Source organism: Trachinotus anak, unplaced genomic scaffold (genome assembly GCF_046630095.1).
Source record: "Trachinotus anak isolate AG129_WGS33_773 ecotype Australia unplaced genomic scaffold, CSIRO_AGI_Tana_v1 ptg000013l, whole genome shotgun sequence".
Classification (NCBI taxonomy): Eukaryota; Metazoa; Chordata; class Actinopteri; order Carangiformes; family Carangidae; genus Trachinotus; species Trachinotus anak.
In genome coordinates, this window is record NW_027273864.1 from 6,762,886 (window position 1) to 6,778,684 (window position 15,799).

The 15,799-nt window shown below is 40.8% G+C and overlaps 1 protein-coding gene across 7 annotated transcripts in view; it reads left to right on the forward strand.

Annotated features, from left to right (window-relative positions):
- itpr1b (inositol 1,4,5-trisphosphate receptor, type 1b) overlaps positions 1 to 15,799 on the forward strand; it is an 86,042-nt gene that overhangs the window by 22,882 nt on the left and 47,361 nt on the right. For 3 of the 7 annotated variants that reach the window (XM_071493922.1, XM_071493925.1, XM_071493927.1), the window contains exons 14-41: positions 1,142 to 1,241; positions 1,320 to 1,480; positions 1,626 to 1,767; positions 1,856 to 2,014; positions 2,103 to 2,275; positions 2,739 to 2,858; positions 2,950 to 3,141; positions 3,433 to 3,684; positions 3,786 to 3,927; positions 4,020 to 4,173; positions 4,803 to 4,996; positions 5,090 to 5,216; positions 5,332 to 5,386; positions 5,483 to 5,648; positions 5,798 to 5,965; positions 6,051 to 6,122; positions 6,208 to 6,345; positions 6,465 to 6,590; positions 6,687 to 6,887; positions 7,043 to 7,294; positions 8,355 to 8,480; positions 8,660 to 8,788; positions 8,961 to 8,978; positions 9,469 to 9,495; positions 9,861 to 9,981; positions 10,087 to 10,271; positions 12,330 to 12,478; positions 13,053 to 13,164. In XM_071493922.1, the coding sequence (XP_071350023.1) occupies positions 1,142 to 1,241; positions 1,320 to 1,480; positions 1,626 to 1,767; positions 1,856 to 2,014; positions 2,103 to 2,275; positions 2,739 to 2,858; positions 2,950 to 3,141; positions 3,433 to 3,684; positions 3,786 to 3,927; positions 4,020 to 4,173; positions 4,803 to 4,996; positions 5,090 to 5,216; positions 5,332 to 5,386; positions 5,483 to 5,648; positions 5,798 to 5,965; positions 6,051 to 6,122; positions 6,208 to 6,345; positions 6,465 to 6,590; positions 6,687 to 6,887; positions 7,043 to 7,294; positions 8,355 to 8,480; positions 8,660 to 8,788; positions 8,961 to 8,978; positions 9,469 to 9,495; positions 9,861 to 9,981; positions 10,087 to 10,271; positions 12,330 to 12,478; positions 13,053 to 13,164 (3,961 nt within the window). Of the gene's footprint in view, positions 1 to 1,141; positions 1,242 to 1,319; positions 1,481 to 1,625; positions 1,768 to 1,855; positions 2,015 to 2,102; positions 2,276 to 2,738; positions 2,859 to 2,949; positions 3,142 to 3,432; positions 3,685 to 3,785; positions 3,928 to 4,019; positions 4,174 to 4,802; positions 4,997 to 5,089; positions 5,217 to 5,331; positions 5,387 to 5,482; positions 5,649 to 5,797; positions 5,966 to 6,050; positions 6,123 to 6,207; positions 6,346 to 6,464; positions 6,591 to 6,686; positions 6,888 to 7,042; positions 7,295 to 8,354; positions 8,481 to 8,659; positions 8,789 to 8,960; positions 8,979 to 9,468; positions 9,496 to 9,860; positions 9,982 to 10,086; positions 10,272 to 12,329; positions 12,479 to 13,052; positions 13,165 to 15,186; positions 15,223 to 15,799 lie in introns of all 7 variants that reach the window. The other 4 variants (XM_071493928.1, XM_071493929.1, XM_071493923.1 and 1 more) reach the window with 3 other exon arrangements.

Below are 15,799 nucleotides of genomic sequence, written 5' to 3' on the forward strand. Positions count from 1 at the left end.
CAGAATATAATAATACACATTTTATTATATGTATGCAACACTTTTTTCGATTTTTCATGAGTTGAAATAAAAGAACTAAGATGTTGTCTGTACACACAAAAAGCATCTTTTCGTCATCTCTCAAATTTGCTTCATAAATGTGTTTAAATCCATGTGAGTGAGCACTTCTCCTTTGCCAAGATAATCCATCCACATGACAGGTGTGACATAAGATGCCAATTACACAGGGTGATTATTGCACAGGTGCGCCCTGGGCTGGCCATAATAAAAGCCACTTTAAAAAGTTTTATCTTCACAAAAGACATTTATTTATCTTATTTATATATATATATGTGGAGTTTGCACTCAAATGTCATTGAACGGTGTTCAATGACAATAAAAGCATTCTGATTCTGATTCTGATTATTAGGCACTGAACTACAGTGACTGGATTTCTAGGGCTAGGTTTTGATCCCCCCCTCAAAAATGGACATCTGTTGCCCAAGTCACGAGAAGTCATCCCGGTAAATGTATTTTTAAAAAAAAACAAAAGCTGTATGTTATAAATTGCCCTTTTATTGTTACCAGCCTAGGGCACACCTGTGCAATAATCACGCTGTGTAATTATCAACTTAGAATGTCACGTGGATGGCTTATCTTGGCAAAGGAGAAGTGCTCACTAACATGGATTTAAATACATTTGTGAAAAAAAGTTTAAGACACTTAAACCCTTTGTGTGTATGTAGCCAACATCTTGGATCTTTTTTTTCAGCTGGTGAAAAATGGAGGCAAAAACAAAAGAGTTACATTTATATTTTTATTGAGCCATGTCCAGTCCAGAGTAGTTTCACATCAAAAAAGACACATTGATTTTTATATTTTGTATATATACATATTTATTTATTTGATTTCTTCTCTTTTATTTGTTTTTAATGTATCATACTTGTTGCACTATTTTGAGCCATTGCAACGGAATCTTGTTCTGATGTGCAACTGTATGGTGTATCGTGTGAATGACAGTAAAAGACTGTCTATCCATCTATCTGGATAGGACTAGTGGCTGTTGAAGGCCATTCACATGTTTAACGTGCTTTGACACTTGTCCTGTGCCCTGTAGCTTGATTTATTCTTCATCTCAGACACTTTCCGCTGTTACTTCTAGGAGCTCCTACGTGAGGCTAAGACATTTGTGCACCAACACATGGGTCCACAGCACCAACAACCCCATCGACAAAGAGGAGGAGAAACCTGTTATGTTACGGGTGAGTAGCTGACAACCACGTCAAGATGTGTAGCATGGCTGAGGTTTTCTGAACACTAAAAACTATTGACTTTTCTAGATTGGTACATCGGCAGTAAAAGAAGACAAGGAAGCTTTTGCCATCGTTCCAGTGCCACCAGCAGAAGTGCGTGATTTAGACTTTGCTAATGATGCAAGTAAAGTGTTAGCGTCTATTGCTGGCAAGCTGGAAAAGGGCACCATAACACAAAATGAAAGGAGGTATGTGGGGGCAAATATCTACAGCAGAATTTAAAAATTATTCTTTACTATTTGTTTTATACACAGTGTTACTATTTATTTGTAAATAATGGAAGGAAAACCTGCAGAATTTCGCTGTTCTACCGATATGTTCTACCCTTCCCAGGTTTGTGACCAAGCTTCTAGAAGATCTAGTTTTCTTCGTGGTGGACATCCCAAACAGTGGGCAGGATGTTTTGGAGATCATGGTTAACAAACCCAACAGAGAAAGACAAAAACTCATGAGAGAGCAGAATATCCTTAAGCAGGTTGGTTTTAAACCCCGGAGACTGTAACTGTTCTGCAAGTTTATTTTGACTTCATTCTGGGTGTTAAAATTCTCTGTTTCCATTGCAGATTTTCAAACTCCTCCAAGCCCCTTTCACAGATAGTGGAGATGGCCCCATGCTTCGATTGGAAGAACTTGGAGACCAGCGCCATGCTCCTTTCAGACACATTTGCAGGCTTTGCTACAGAGTGTTGCGCCATTCCCAGCAGGATTACAGGAAGAACCAGGTGGGTGGACACTATAGCGCCACTCTGAACCTGATACTTAATGAGTTTTTCTTTGTAGTAACTATTCCCCCTTTCTGCATCTTTACAGGAATACATAGCTAAACAGTTCCGCTTCATGCAGAAGCAGATAGGATATGACGTGTTAGCGGAAGACACAATAACAGCTCTGCTCCACAACAACCGGAAGCTGCTGGAGAAACATATCACTGCTGCTGAGATAGACACATTTGTCACTCTAGTGAGGAAGAACCGGGAGCCAAGGTGAGGCCCACAGGACAGGACAGGCCCCTGCTGGTATTGTAAAACAGGCTGTGGTCAGTTTGGACCAGATTTGTTTATATAACATCTCCTAAGGAATGTAAATCTATGCAAATATATTCAAATATGTGCAGAGGGGTGTGAGTGTAACTGCTTGTGAATGACCTTGGCACGGCAGGTAATTTGCACTTAGTGTGTGCTTCTGCTGTGTTTAAGTCCTGTAAAGTGTTTTATGTGAATCAGGCTGATCCAGAAGGTTGAATAAAGGAGGCCTTCACAGTTTGAACTGTTATAGTGTGAGAGAAGTGGAGAGGGCATTAGTATTTCAATGTGCTTTTTCCACTTTTACTCACTTTACTTTCCGACTTTCAGACTATAGGTTAATCTGAGACTGGCTGTGCATATATCTTAACTATTATCTGTATCATAGTGTCTATATGAATATTTCATGATCTGTGATCTGCAGGTTTCTTGACTACCTGTCAGATCTCTGCGTGTCCATGAACAAGTCTATCCCTGTGACACAAGAGCTAATCTGCAATGCAGTGCTGGACCCTACCAATGCTGACATCCTCATTGAAACCAAGTGAGCACCTTGTTCTTCTTAAGCATCACAGTTTTACGTGGTTTTTAGCTGAAATGGGCTGTTGTGGCGTAACTTTTGAGCTGCTCCCCAGGTTGGTCCTGTCGAGGTTTGAGATCGAGACAACAACAAATGGAGAGAGCCCAGTGGAGGCAGAGGATGAGGAGGAAGTGTGGCTCTTCTGGAAAGACAACTGTAAGGAAATCCGGAGTAAGAGCATCAGGGAGTTGGCCCAGGATGCAAAAGAGGGCCAGAAGGAGGATCAAGAGGTGGTCAGCTACTACAGGTCAGATGTCTTTAGTTATACACATATGAATACATATGCACTGTTGTGAAATCATTAGACATAATGATATGTGAGATGTTGCACATTTAAAGTTTAATGTGGTATCTGATGAAAATATGATCCTGTGCTTTAGTTTTAGATATTTAAGTTTTATATTTACTTTTTTGAAAAACAATAATAACAACACATGGTCACAAAGTAATGATCATGAATAATGAATGACAGAAATTGAATTCTGAATAAAAAGACACAGCTCTAATGGTTCCAAACCAACATGATATTTCCTCTCAGGTGTCAACTGAACCTCTTTGCCCGGATGTGTCTGGACCGTCAGTACCTGGCCATCAACAAGATCTCTGGTCAGCTGGATGTGGATTTGATCCTGCGCTCTATGTCAGATGAGGACCTGCCCTATGACTTGCGGGCCTCTTTCTGCCGCCTCATGCTGCACATGCACGTGGACCGTGATCCTCAGGAGCAAGTTACGCCTGTCAAATATGCTCGTCTTTGGTCTGAGATTCCTTCTAAGATCGCTATCGATGAGTGAGTTCATCTCTGGGCATACGTTTAATTGACATGTATTTCCATTGAGATGTCAGTTCATCTCTTAGACGTGATTCTCCTCTAATTATCTAATTACCCAGCTATGACAACGATGGAACCACCAGAGATGAGATCAAAGAGCGGTTCTGCCTCACAATGGATTTTGTGGAAAACTACCTGAGAGAGGTGGTGTCGCAGAACATTCCCTTCTCTGACAAGGAGAAAAACAAGCTTACCTTTGAGGTAATGCCTATGTGTGAATGATATGAACAGATGAGTAGTCACACTGGTTTAATTAAATCATAAACCGTGGTTTTGATTTCTCTTGCCTGTAGGTAGTGAACCTGGCAAGGAACCTCATATACTTTGGTTTCTACAACTTCAGCGACCTGCTGCGACTGACAAAGATCTTATTGAACATTTTAGACTGTGTACATGTCAGCACCATATACCCCATCAACAAGATCGAGAAGGGAGAGGAAAACAAAGGTACACATCCATCTCCATGGGATGTCAGTTTATTTCCCGTAGGGTCTTGCTTTTCTTGCAGAGACACATTACTGAAGGACTGATTTATTCAATTAAAGAAGAAATCTTGTTTTTGTAATTTAAAGAAAATCTTCGACATCACAACTAAAACTTCATAGATGTGTATTAAAGCAAAATGACAAGCTGCTGTGGCTCGCATACACGTGTGTGTGTGTTCACACAGGCTGCATGTCTGCTGCTGCTGCCAGCTCTACATAGAGCGTGTGTTGGATAATGGCCATCAGCAGGCTCCGCGAAAGTTGGATTTCTTTTCATTATAAATTAATTCCTGATTTAATTTTGAAAATGCCACTAAAATACCCCCAGTCTAAATGATAATATTTATATTTTTTCATGTCAGTGTAATATTCAGATACAGCCTAGACGATGAAACTATAGTGAAAGGTGTAAGTTTTAAGAGACGCCTAGTCTCTACATCAAGCGATGCAGCTGCAAGGCTGGCAGTGTGTCCACTCTAACCTGTTAACTATGTTTGCAAAATCAAACCTAAGAGTTTCCGCAGCCGCCACCACACACGTGCCATGCTGCCAGTGTGTTCCCGGCCTTACTCCTTTGTTTACATGCTGTAGGCGGCAGCAACGTGATGAAGTCCATTCATGGAGTGGGGGAGCTGATGACCCAGGTAGTGCTGCGAGGGGGCGGCTTGCTTCCCACAACACCAACTCATCAGCCAGAGGGAGATGTGGTCAAAACTCAGACTGAACCAGAGAGAGAAGACATCATGGTCATGGACACGAAGCTCAAGATCATTGAGATTCTACAGGTAACGCACAGGAACTCTGATTCTACCTCAAACCCAAAAGCTGAGCCCTTTTGTCTCAATTGCATTGTTTGTTTTTTTTCCCTTGTCTTTCAGTTCATTTTGAATGTACGGCTCGACTACAGGATCTCCTGCCTGCTCTGTATTTTTAAACGTGAGTTTGATGAGAACAACCCACAAGGAGACAATACTGCCAGTCAGAATGGAACCAATAATGTCCCAGGTCAGATGCCAGGCATGAAACCATGTGATTTTATTACTTACACATTTCGTCCCATATGAATACAAACTGATTTATTTGAAGCATTTATTCTGAAAACTACTTTGACTAACTCTAGGTAATCTTGACTTTGAGAACATTGAGGAACAGGCAGAGGGGATCTTTGGAGGAAGGTAATCCATGGTTTGCTAATCTTTCCAAAGCCTTTTTTGAAGCAAGATGAAGGAAGGATGAAAGTTGACGCAATTTTTATTCCACTGTCTTTACAGCGAGGAGAACACTCCACTAGACCTGGATGACCATGGTGGTCGTACCTTCCTAAGGGTCCTGCTGCACCTGACCATGCATGACTACCCTCCTCTGGTGTCTGGAGCACTTCACCTGCTCTTTAGACACTTCAGCCAGAGGCAGGAGGTCCTCATGGCCTTCAAACAAGTACGCCCTACCACTCCTGAACAGTCCCTTTTTAATATCTGACCATGCACACATTCACACATTTATAATTGGTGCAGCACCAGAAACCAGAAGTTATGGATGTGTCACATGAAGTCTGTACATATAGATCTCCCTTCACTTCATGTTAGGTCCAGCTGCTGGTGACAAGTCAGGATGTGGACAACTACAAGCAGATCAAGTCAGATCTTGACCAACTGAGGTCCATTGTGGAGAAGTCTGAACTGTGGGTTTACAAGAGACAAGGAGAGGATGGGATGGACGGAGATGGACCTTCAGAGTCCGACAACAAAAAGAAGGTACAGTGTACAATAACCTGACAAATCAATATAGATCTTATTGGAGTAATGCTATACAGCGTCTTGTCTGCTTCTTGTTTTGCAGGGAGATTCATTAGGTTCTGACAAAAAGAAGACAGAAAGCACCAGCAGTTACAACTACAGGGTTGTAAAAGAGGTGTGATTGTTTTTATATTAATCTTGTATTTTCATATTTGTGACATGTTGTCTGTGATTAAAATCCTCCTGCTGTTTGTGTTCAGATCCTGCTGCGCCTCAGCAAGCTGTGTGTCCAGGAGGGGAGCTCAGGGAAGAAGAGTAAGAAACAGCAGCAGAGGCTGCTGAGGAACATGGGAGCTCACAGTGTGGTGCTTGAGCTCCTGCAGATCCCGTACGAGAAGGTGCAACACCGGAACCAAATACTGCATCACATGCAGAATAATTAGGATTTACACTTTTACAGATTTGCCCATTCATGTCAAAATGAAAAAGAAGTGTGGCTCTGTGTTGTGTGCTTTAGGGTGAGGATGTCCGAATGCAGGAGATCATGAAACTAGCTCACGAGTTTCTGCAGAATTTCTGTGCAGGAAATCAGCAGAATCAGGCTCTGCTCCACAAGCATATCAACTTGTTTCTTAACCCAGGGGTGAGTAGTACAGGGCTCCTCTTTGTGATTGTTTTCTACAGTTTTTTTCCATTACATCACTTTTTCTTTTGTCCTCCCTTTTTCCGACTCTCTCAGATCTTAGAGGCAGTCACCATGCAGCACATCTTCATGAATAACTTCCAGCTGTGCAGTGAGATCAACGAGCGTGTGGTCCAACACTTTGTCCACTGCACTGAGACTCATGGTCGTCATGTCCAGTATCTGAAGTTCCTGCAGACCATAGTGAAGGCTGAGAACAAGTTCATTAAGAAATGTCAGGACATTGTCATGGCCGAGGTCTGTTCAATGATCCTTATACCATCAGAAAAAGCAAGTTAGCATTGCTAGCAATACCATTCAAGTAAATCAGAAAGAGAGAGAGGTGTCAGGGACACTAATAGATTTACTGTAATACTAACTAGACATCTTGTTACTGTCATGTCCCGACTCAGCTCGTGAACTCAGGCGAGGATGTTCTGGTCTTCTACAACGATCGCGCCTCCTTTCAAACTCTAGTCCAGATGATGCGCTCGGAGCGGGACCGCATGGATGAAAACAGCCCTCTGATGTACCACATCCACCTGGTGGAACTGCTGGCTGTCTGTACAGAGGGCAAGAACGTGTACACTGAGATCAAATGTAACTCCCTGCTGCCCCTGGATGATATTGTGCGGGTCGTCACCCATGAAGACTGCATTCCTGAGGTATGAATGAAGAGTTTTATTCATTCATTTTAAAGTGAAATAGATTTAGTTTTTTGTTGTTCTACCTCTCTACTTGAAAGTTAAAATGAGATTAACAGGCTTTCATCTTTGAATTGAGGGTGTTTATGTCCACAAAATATACATTTTATGATCAGCTGTTGTCATCTGCGTTATCATTACTAACAAGAGGTCATTCTATTTGTGGTATTTGCATTTGGATTATGTAGCTTTCATTTCTAAAGAGGTCTCTGCCAGTAAAGTGGGCCTAAGTGAACCTTAACAATAAGATAAATATTAATATTAATATATCACATAAAATGAGTCATTTTTAAGAAGCAAACACAAACAACATGGTTGACCTTATAAGAGCTTTGTGTTGGATAACAAAAGAACTTCACTCGTAAAGATGAACCCCTTTTAACAGTTGAACAGATCAGGTGAGCATAAATGCATTAAAGGTATGACTTCCAGGCAGTATTCGCTGCAAGATACAAAATATAATATACTGTCGTAAAGTATTTTTATAGCAGGTATAAGACCTGGAATCAGTATCTGTTTCAAATTACATTTTGGTATCTCTGATGATACCCAGAAACAATTGTTCTTGTCAAATACGTGTGTACAGAATTCACACTTGACTAACCTCTGTTGGCAGCATCTTAAATCTGCAGTCGTATTCTTAGTTTTTGATATGCTGGGCTGTAGACACAGGCCACAGACTGGACAATGGACTATTCCAATGATGAACCGGGTTTCAGTAAACTCCTGCAGCCTGCACACACTCCAGGTGCATCAGAGGCCAGCAGCATGAATTGCATCATTATGTTGAGCCAGCATGGACCATAACGTTAAGGAAAATGTTTCCAGCTCTTAATGAATAGTCAACTTGAAGTAGGCAGATGTGCCTGTTAAAACACTTTGGAGCTGACATGTGTTGCTGCTGTGTGCCGGATATTTTAACAGTCGGTGTTTTGACAACTAGCCTGTGTCCATGGATCATCAACCTAACCCCTGTTCAGTAAATGTGGCTTATTAAGTTTGTGTGTTTGTGTTCTGACAGGTTAAGATCGCCTATATCAACTTCCTCAACCACTGCTATGTCGACACAGAGGTGGAGATGAAGGAGATTTACACATCCAACCATATGTGGAAACTGTTTGAGAACTTCCTGGTGGACATCTGCAGGGTAAGCCACAATGTATCTGACGAGTGTGATTGATAGAAGGAAAATGCTATGTTATGTCATGGCTTTGGATGATTATGTCAACGCAGCATGGGGCGAACATATGTTACCTGTCCCCCACATGCAGGAAGTGTGAACCAGTGGCTGTGCGTCATGCTGATATCTTCTCTGTCCCTGCCTAGGTGTGCAACAACACCAGTGACAGGAAACATGCGGATACCATGCTTGAGCGTTATGTAACAGAGACAGTCATGAGCATTGTCACATGTTTCTTCAGCTCTCCTTTCTCCGACCAGAGCACAAGCCTGCAGGTAATCTGGACCGTGGATTATAACATTTGCAATACATATTACAAACAGTCTTGCAGTTGCCACCTTAAGTCTATAAGTCATGTATATGCTTCAGTTTAGTTGTTTGAAATAGAGGAACTCTCCTCACATGCATGCATCTTCTACAAAATATGACATTCTTCCTTTTGCATAGATGGCTCGCCATATGTATGTAAGTAAAGGTGACTCTCCCCCACATTTGTTTCCCAACCTTCGGGTGTGTTAGTTTTCACCAGCCTCTGAATGTGAAGAAGTATATTCACTGTGTGGGTTTCCACATTTTCATAGCTTAGTCAGCACATAGACTCTGTTGTTCCCAGATCTGTGGGTGTGTTGCACAAGGTTTTGCTGGGACATGGTGCAGATGATGCACTTTTGCAACTTGGTCACTCTGTTTCTTAGACCACAGTGTGGCGGTGTCCTGTTGCCCACAACTTTCCTAGTAAATCATGACCACTACCCTCCGTAGATTGCCAAATCCCTTGTGCAGCAACTTTGTGGTGTAGTTGTACAGATGTTTCTGGAGTTGTTTTGTTTTAAGTTGGCTCCAGCAGAAGTTGTTGATTTTCCTTCATGTAACCATTATGCACATTCTGAGAATTCTGCTTGCTGACGTTTTACCAATACATGATGACATCACGACCCTCTTTCTCTCGCAACAGGCCGCCATTCTTGGAAAGATAACTGAGGTATTTATTGTACTCTAGGGCTGTGGCCAGCTGATAGATTGCTCTTTCATTATGGTGGTAGAAATCAGTTGTACTCTGTGACACAGTGGTTTGGATTGTTATGTTGGGATTGCACATGATTATAAACAGCTGGCCCACTGGACCTGAGGCTGTAGACCCTTCCACCATAGGTGCCATAGTATCCTTACACTGACATGTGTAGCACAAATGGGATTTTGAGTCAAACCTAGTGAGGCAACACAATTGTCCTTCACTGGTTGTTAAATTCCTATTCACTGTTCCTTCTTTTTTATTTATTTTTAAAAAATTTTTTAAACCTTATCTTATTGACTTTTTTTACTCATATGTTTTTCCCTGTCTTGCAGACTCGTCAGCCAGTGTTCGTACAACTGCTTCAGGGAGTGTTCAGGGTATATCACTGTAACTGGCTGAACCCTGTTCAGAAGGCCTCGGTGGAGGCTTGCATTAAAGTCCTCTCAGACGTGGGTAAGACACTGTGTTAGAAAACCACCACCAACCTCTGGCATTACATCAGGAAACATTGTGTTAAAGTTAAAAACATTAAATATCTATATTCTTACCTTTACCCAGCTAAAAGCAGAGCCATTGCTATCCCAGTTGACCTGGACAGTCAGGTGAACAACTTGTTTGTCAAGTCCAATAACGTTGTGCAGAAAAGCATCCTGAACTGGAGACTGTCTGCTAAAAACACCTCCAGACGAGACTCTGGCCTGACAACCTCCAAAGACTACAGAAACATCATTGAGAGGCTGCAGGTCGGTAGCAGGACATGCTGTGTTTTTATTCATTTGTTTCACAATTTCAGTGTAATTAATATTCATTTGTTTTTTTTAATGATTTTAATTGATTTAATAATTAAATCTGACATATATCAACAGTGATCTCTCAAACAGAAAGGTGGTGCAATAGCAAAAATCCAAACGGAGCACAGATATTACAAAGCAGTCTGAAGGTTAAAGCAACAAAAACTAGCAAAGCAGAAAAAATGTGAAAACACAAGTTAAATAAAACATTACTCACATGGTTGAAAATCAGCTGCAAATGTTAATGTTAAATAAAATGATTCTTTGAATTGTGACTTCCTGTCAGCTGTGAGTATAAACAAAGACGGACTGTGGATGGGAACAGGACGCATTGATGCAGAGAGCGTTTATGACGTGTACTACAGACACAGCTAATGGCAGAGTGGTACAAGCCATCAAGAAACAAATACTCTAAACCACCAAATGAACAGCAAGCACGCGCAACGATTGTTGTTTTTGTCTGTATTGATTGGTCAGATGAGCAGCTGCTGTAGAAGCCCTATGCCAAACTAACTGATCATTTTTGGACACAGTGTTTTAAATTTAAAAAAAAAGATGCAATACAAACAGTAAACTTTCTCAAAATAACACTTTTGCACTTGTGGACTGAGAAGCACATGAAAAAACATTTTTGTCATTTTGAGTTTATTGTTAAAAATCAAATGTTGGAAGCAAAGAAATCAGCGACAATTACAGTGAAATGTCTAATTCATCATTTGTTTTATGATATAGATCAGATATGGTGTTTGGTGCATGTTTTTCAAGTGTCTCATCTGGTGTATCTGACCCACATATATCACCCCTTAGACAGCAGGAGAAGAGCAGTACATTTCCTCTTCCTCCCTGGGCTTTTTGCAGCAGGAAAAGCAGAACAATAAGCTATAACACTCACAAAAGCTATGTTTACAATACATTTATTAACAAGTCATGCTACATGATAAGCTGTGATACCTAGCCTGAACTTGGCACTATGGTACTGGGGAGCAGTTAATACTAGTGTGATCCAAATACTGTGGCAGGAGGACTCAGTGATGAATAGGATAGAATAAGCTCAGTCTGCTTTTACATCTCAACTTTAATTTGCAAACTGTAGATATAAATGTGGTGTGTGAGCACCGTGGGCCAGTCAAAACTCTTATTAACTGTTGTCAACGCCAAGAGTGATGTCATGCTTTTGGTAACTGTGTCGCAAACAAAATACCGTAGAAGTGGTTCCTAATTGTATCCTGGTAAAGAAGTGTTTTTAGTGAGAGGCCGAGCTGTTACACCCTATTTTCTTGTAACACATGACTCAGCGTTAAGTGGAATTTCTGACCTATTTTACGAAGCTCACGTCACCAGCCCATTCCCAAACTGAGATTAAAATGATTCCCAACATGGTTTCCTTTCCTGTGTTTTTTTTCCCATGGCTTTTTTATATAGAAAAAAAGAATTTCTCACCATATACACTTCAGTGCTATTCATGGTCTACTGTTTTTTCTTTTTTCTTTTTTTCTTTTTTCACGTTCATGTTTTTTTTGGCCTTTTTTTTTTCTACTGCTCACTAAAGAGCCCACACATTCCTATCATCACTATCAGACAACTGGTCTTTATGATGCAGCTTCGCTTATTTGCATCTTTCTCACTAATTATCCCCAGATGTGACAGGAAGTGCATAGAGAAGTGGGGCGTGGTGGTGCATCATACGTATGGTTTGATTTGTTTGCTCACAATATGTGTTGTACTGGATTTATCACCTTCTGCTTTCTGATCCATTAAATCATAAACCAATCACACAGATATTTTGATGTTGGCCACAGCTGGATTTTTTGGTTGAAATAACTAATTTGGATGCATGTAAAATAGATACTGACAGATAAAAGTGTTTAAAAAGTGATAAAAAGTGTTTTCTTTGATGTCTGTTCACAGGAAGTCAGTGAACTCTTAGAAGAACATGCTTCAGTCTTTTGTAGTAAAACCACAGTTTCATATCATTTCTAACCTCTGGCTGTGTGGCACTATGCTCCGTAGGACATAGTGTCAGCGCTGGAGGACCGCCTGAGGCCACTGGTCCAAGCTGAGCTCTCAGTGCTAGTGGACGTCCTGCACCGTCCAGAGCTGCTTTTCCCCGAGAACACGGACGCTCGCAAGAAATGTGAAAGTGGGGGATTCATTTCAAAGTGAGTCTGAACCTCTTGCCATTAGTATCAGAGCTGGGTTAACCAGACAGTTCAGATAGTTAAGGTTACTGGTGGAGATGAGACACCCTGAGAGTCTGTTGAACTCAGGGCTGCAAGTGTCCATACTAGTCTTTCTCTAACATCATAGCACAGCAATTAGCTTGAGATGTTAGCTCTCTGCCATAGCTGTGAATGAGGGAGTTATTTTTTCTAGATGATACATTAGGTAGCCCACACATGTGCATAGACACAGGCACACAGACACACACACACAAACGCACACTCACATAAATTTGGTGTTATGTTGTGCTTTGTGAGAACTCACTGGGCTCTTTACAGTGTCAGGGTGTGTAGGAGTAGTTTTCCAAATTCACAGCTGAATAACCCCTGCTTCATGCCTGCTGCCGGGCTCTTCTCCTCCAAATCTGTTGTTTTAGGCTAAAATAAGATTATTCTGTGAAGGAAATCAGCCAAAACAGTTTGGTGTGATCTTTATAGGTATGCTCAGCAAAGAACTGCAACTTCCATCAGTCCATGTGTATGTACTCACTTTCTTCTTTCTTCCCCTGACCAGACTGATCAAACACACCAAGCAGCTGCTGGAGGAGAATGAGGAGCGTCTGTGCATCAAAGTGCTGCAGACACTGAGGGAAATGATGACAAAAGACCGGGGCTATGGGGAGAAGGTATGTACCTTATGTTTCCTGTTTCTCATCATCTGCGTGTAGTCCATGCCCAATATTCACCCACACATGAGATAAAACACTTTGCTCACATCTCAGGATGTAGTGTTCCTGTCCCACTTCACCAAACTAACTGAGAGACATATGATCAAAAAGTAGCAAAATGAAATATGAGACAAGTCCCTTTGGTGGCGTCTGGAGCCTGTGCAGCACAATGAACAGAAATGATCCATATGTACTGTGTGTCATCACATCTGTTGTTTGTCAGCCAGGGCGGTTTGTTATTTCTCGCTATCATGTCTAATTTTCCGTATGACACAAACTTAGTAAGAACAGATTCCCTCATTGCTTCCGTCCAAAAACACTTACTATCAAACAGTAAGTCCAAGTGATCAGAGGAATGAATGTTAACATTATTAACACTATTAACAGCATACATGCTCCAACTCTCACTCAGCTACTTTACACGACATCCATTGGCCACTAATGCCCTCTGTACTAATCTCCAATAAGTGAATCATTTCAACTCTGTCCACTTGTCTTCCAGTATGAGGCTAAATCAACAGCAGCACTAATGCTTCACAGCTTGAAACAAAGTCAACCTACAAACTCAACAGCTGCAAAACAGTTGTGGTGGTAATGTGACAAGAAAGGCTGCAGAGCTACAGCAAAAGTTAGAGAGGTAGAGAGGAAGACTGTGAGAGTTAACATGGAGGTTAATAGTTTCGGTTTCAACATATTAAAGAAAATGTGTTTTGGTGGGAAACAATAAAACATGTATGTGCTTGTTTACAAAAATGTGTGTGTGTGTGTATATATATATATATATATATATATATATATGAAAAAAACTTTAATAGGACAGAATAGCATTTATTCTCAAGTCAGTCCTGAGCGTATTAAGACTAATAAAATATAAATTGTATTATGTAATACTTAAATGTTTATATAATTAAATATTATATTTTCTTTCAAATAATATCTATTCGCTAAGTTAAAGCCAACATGAAGACATTATTGCGAAGCTTTTGAACAGAGTCCCATCAGCCATCATAAGATCCAAAGCTCTGTTTGCACATTTTACAACATGTATGATTAGAGCAGGAGTTGGTTTAAGCAGCTCCGTTGCTTTCTGAACGCATGTTGTCTGTCTGTCGGCGTGGACTCAGCCCACTCTTGTCTTTGTTATGACAGTAAACTGAATACAACCAAAGGTTTGCTGTGGAGGTTGAAAACGCTTTATGTATAGTGCCTTGAAAGTATTCTCCCCCACTGAGGCTTTCATGTTTTATTGTGTAATGACATTGAACCACAATTGATGAAATTGGGATTTTGTTTTATGCTGATCACCAAGAAGAAGACTCTTAAATGTCAATGTGAAAAAAAAACCCACTGTGCAATCAAGATGTGACAAGTTATTTTGGCTGAAATATATCTGCATCTGCAAGTCCCAATCAGGGAAAGGGCACAAGGAAAAGGCTTTGAACACCCCTGCAAGTAAAGTAATGTAAATTACATGTTGGTGCTGTGAAAAATTCACTACTGAAAAAGGTCATAGTGTTGAGGTGGGAGACCAATACAACAAATTTTATTGTTGCAGCTTCGGGTGTTTGCCAACAAGAGTGAAGGAATATTTGTGAAGGTAAAAACCTGCAACAAGTTATTTTAAAAGTAAAAATCTCTTTCCTGTTGATCAGTGTCAGACGAGCTTGATATCGTCTGTGATTTCAGTGTTGTAAAACGATGAAACATGAAGGTGGGAAGGTGTTTCTACTATTACTAATTTGTTCTGGTTTTGAGCTTTATCATGCTGTCTTTTCACTGTTTCACTGTGTGTGTGTGTGTGTGTGTGTGTGTGTGTGTGTGTGTGTGTGTGTGTGTGTGTGTGTGTGTGTGTGTGTGTGTGTGTGTGTGTGTGTGTGTGTGTGTTTGTGAGGAGCTTTACATTTGCACACTTGTGACCGAGCTTTGCATCACTAATCGAGCTCTACTAACTCTCTGCCCCCTATACTTCTTCTCTTGCAGCTGATTGCCTTTGATGATGAAATGGATGTGGCTGAGGTTGATCATTTTACTTACTACTGTGATGTACATTAGATTTGTCTCCAACTAACAGCATAGATGTGCTTGTGCAGCGAGTAGACTCTCTAGCATCACATTCTCACCTGTGACACGTGTCGGCAGCTCAGTCCATCCCTCCCTGTCGTGTGCTGAGAGTTGTTCCTGAGCTCCATGTTAAAATGTAGCATAGAGCTAGCATGTCATGCAATCTGCTTGTCTGTGGTGCCTGTACATGGTCGTGTACTGACTTTAAGGAAGAAATTAGATTTTAGAAGAAGACAGATTTACTGAATACTTTCTGTGTACGCAAGCAAACAGCACTGCAAACCGATGTTAAGTTGACTATTTTTGGTCCTTGTATTTGAAAGTCTGCAACAGAGTAGTCATCTGTAACAGCAGCTTTATGCAGCTATGATTGCTCATCACAAATTGTGTGGGACTTTTGGGCCTTGGAATTTCCATTGAGGGAGAGTTTTTCATTTTTGTTTATTTTCATTTAAACCGTGTCAAATATTTTGACATTTTGGAATCTCTTTAAACTTCATTTTACCTTTTTAGTCACACCTTCTAATTTTTC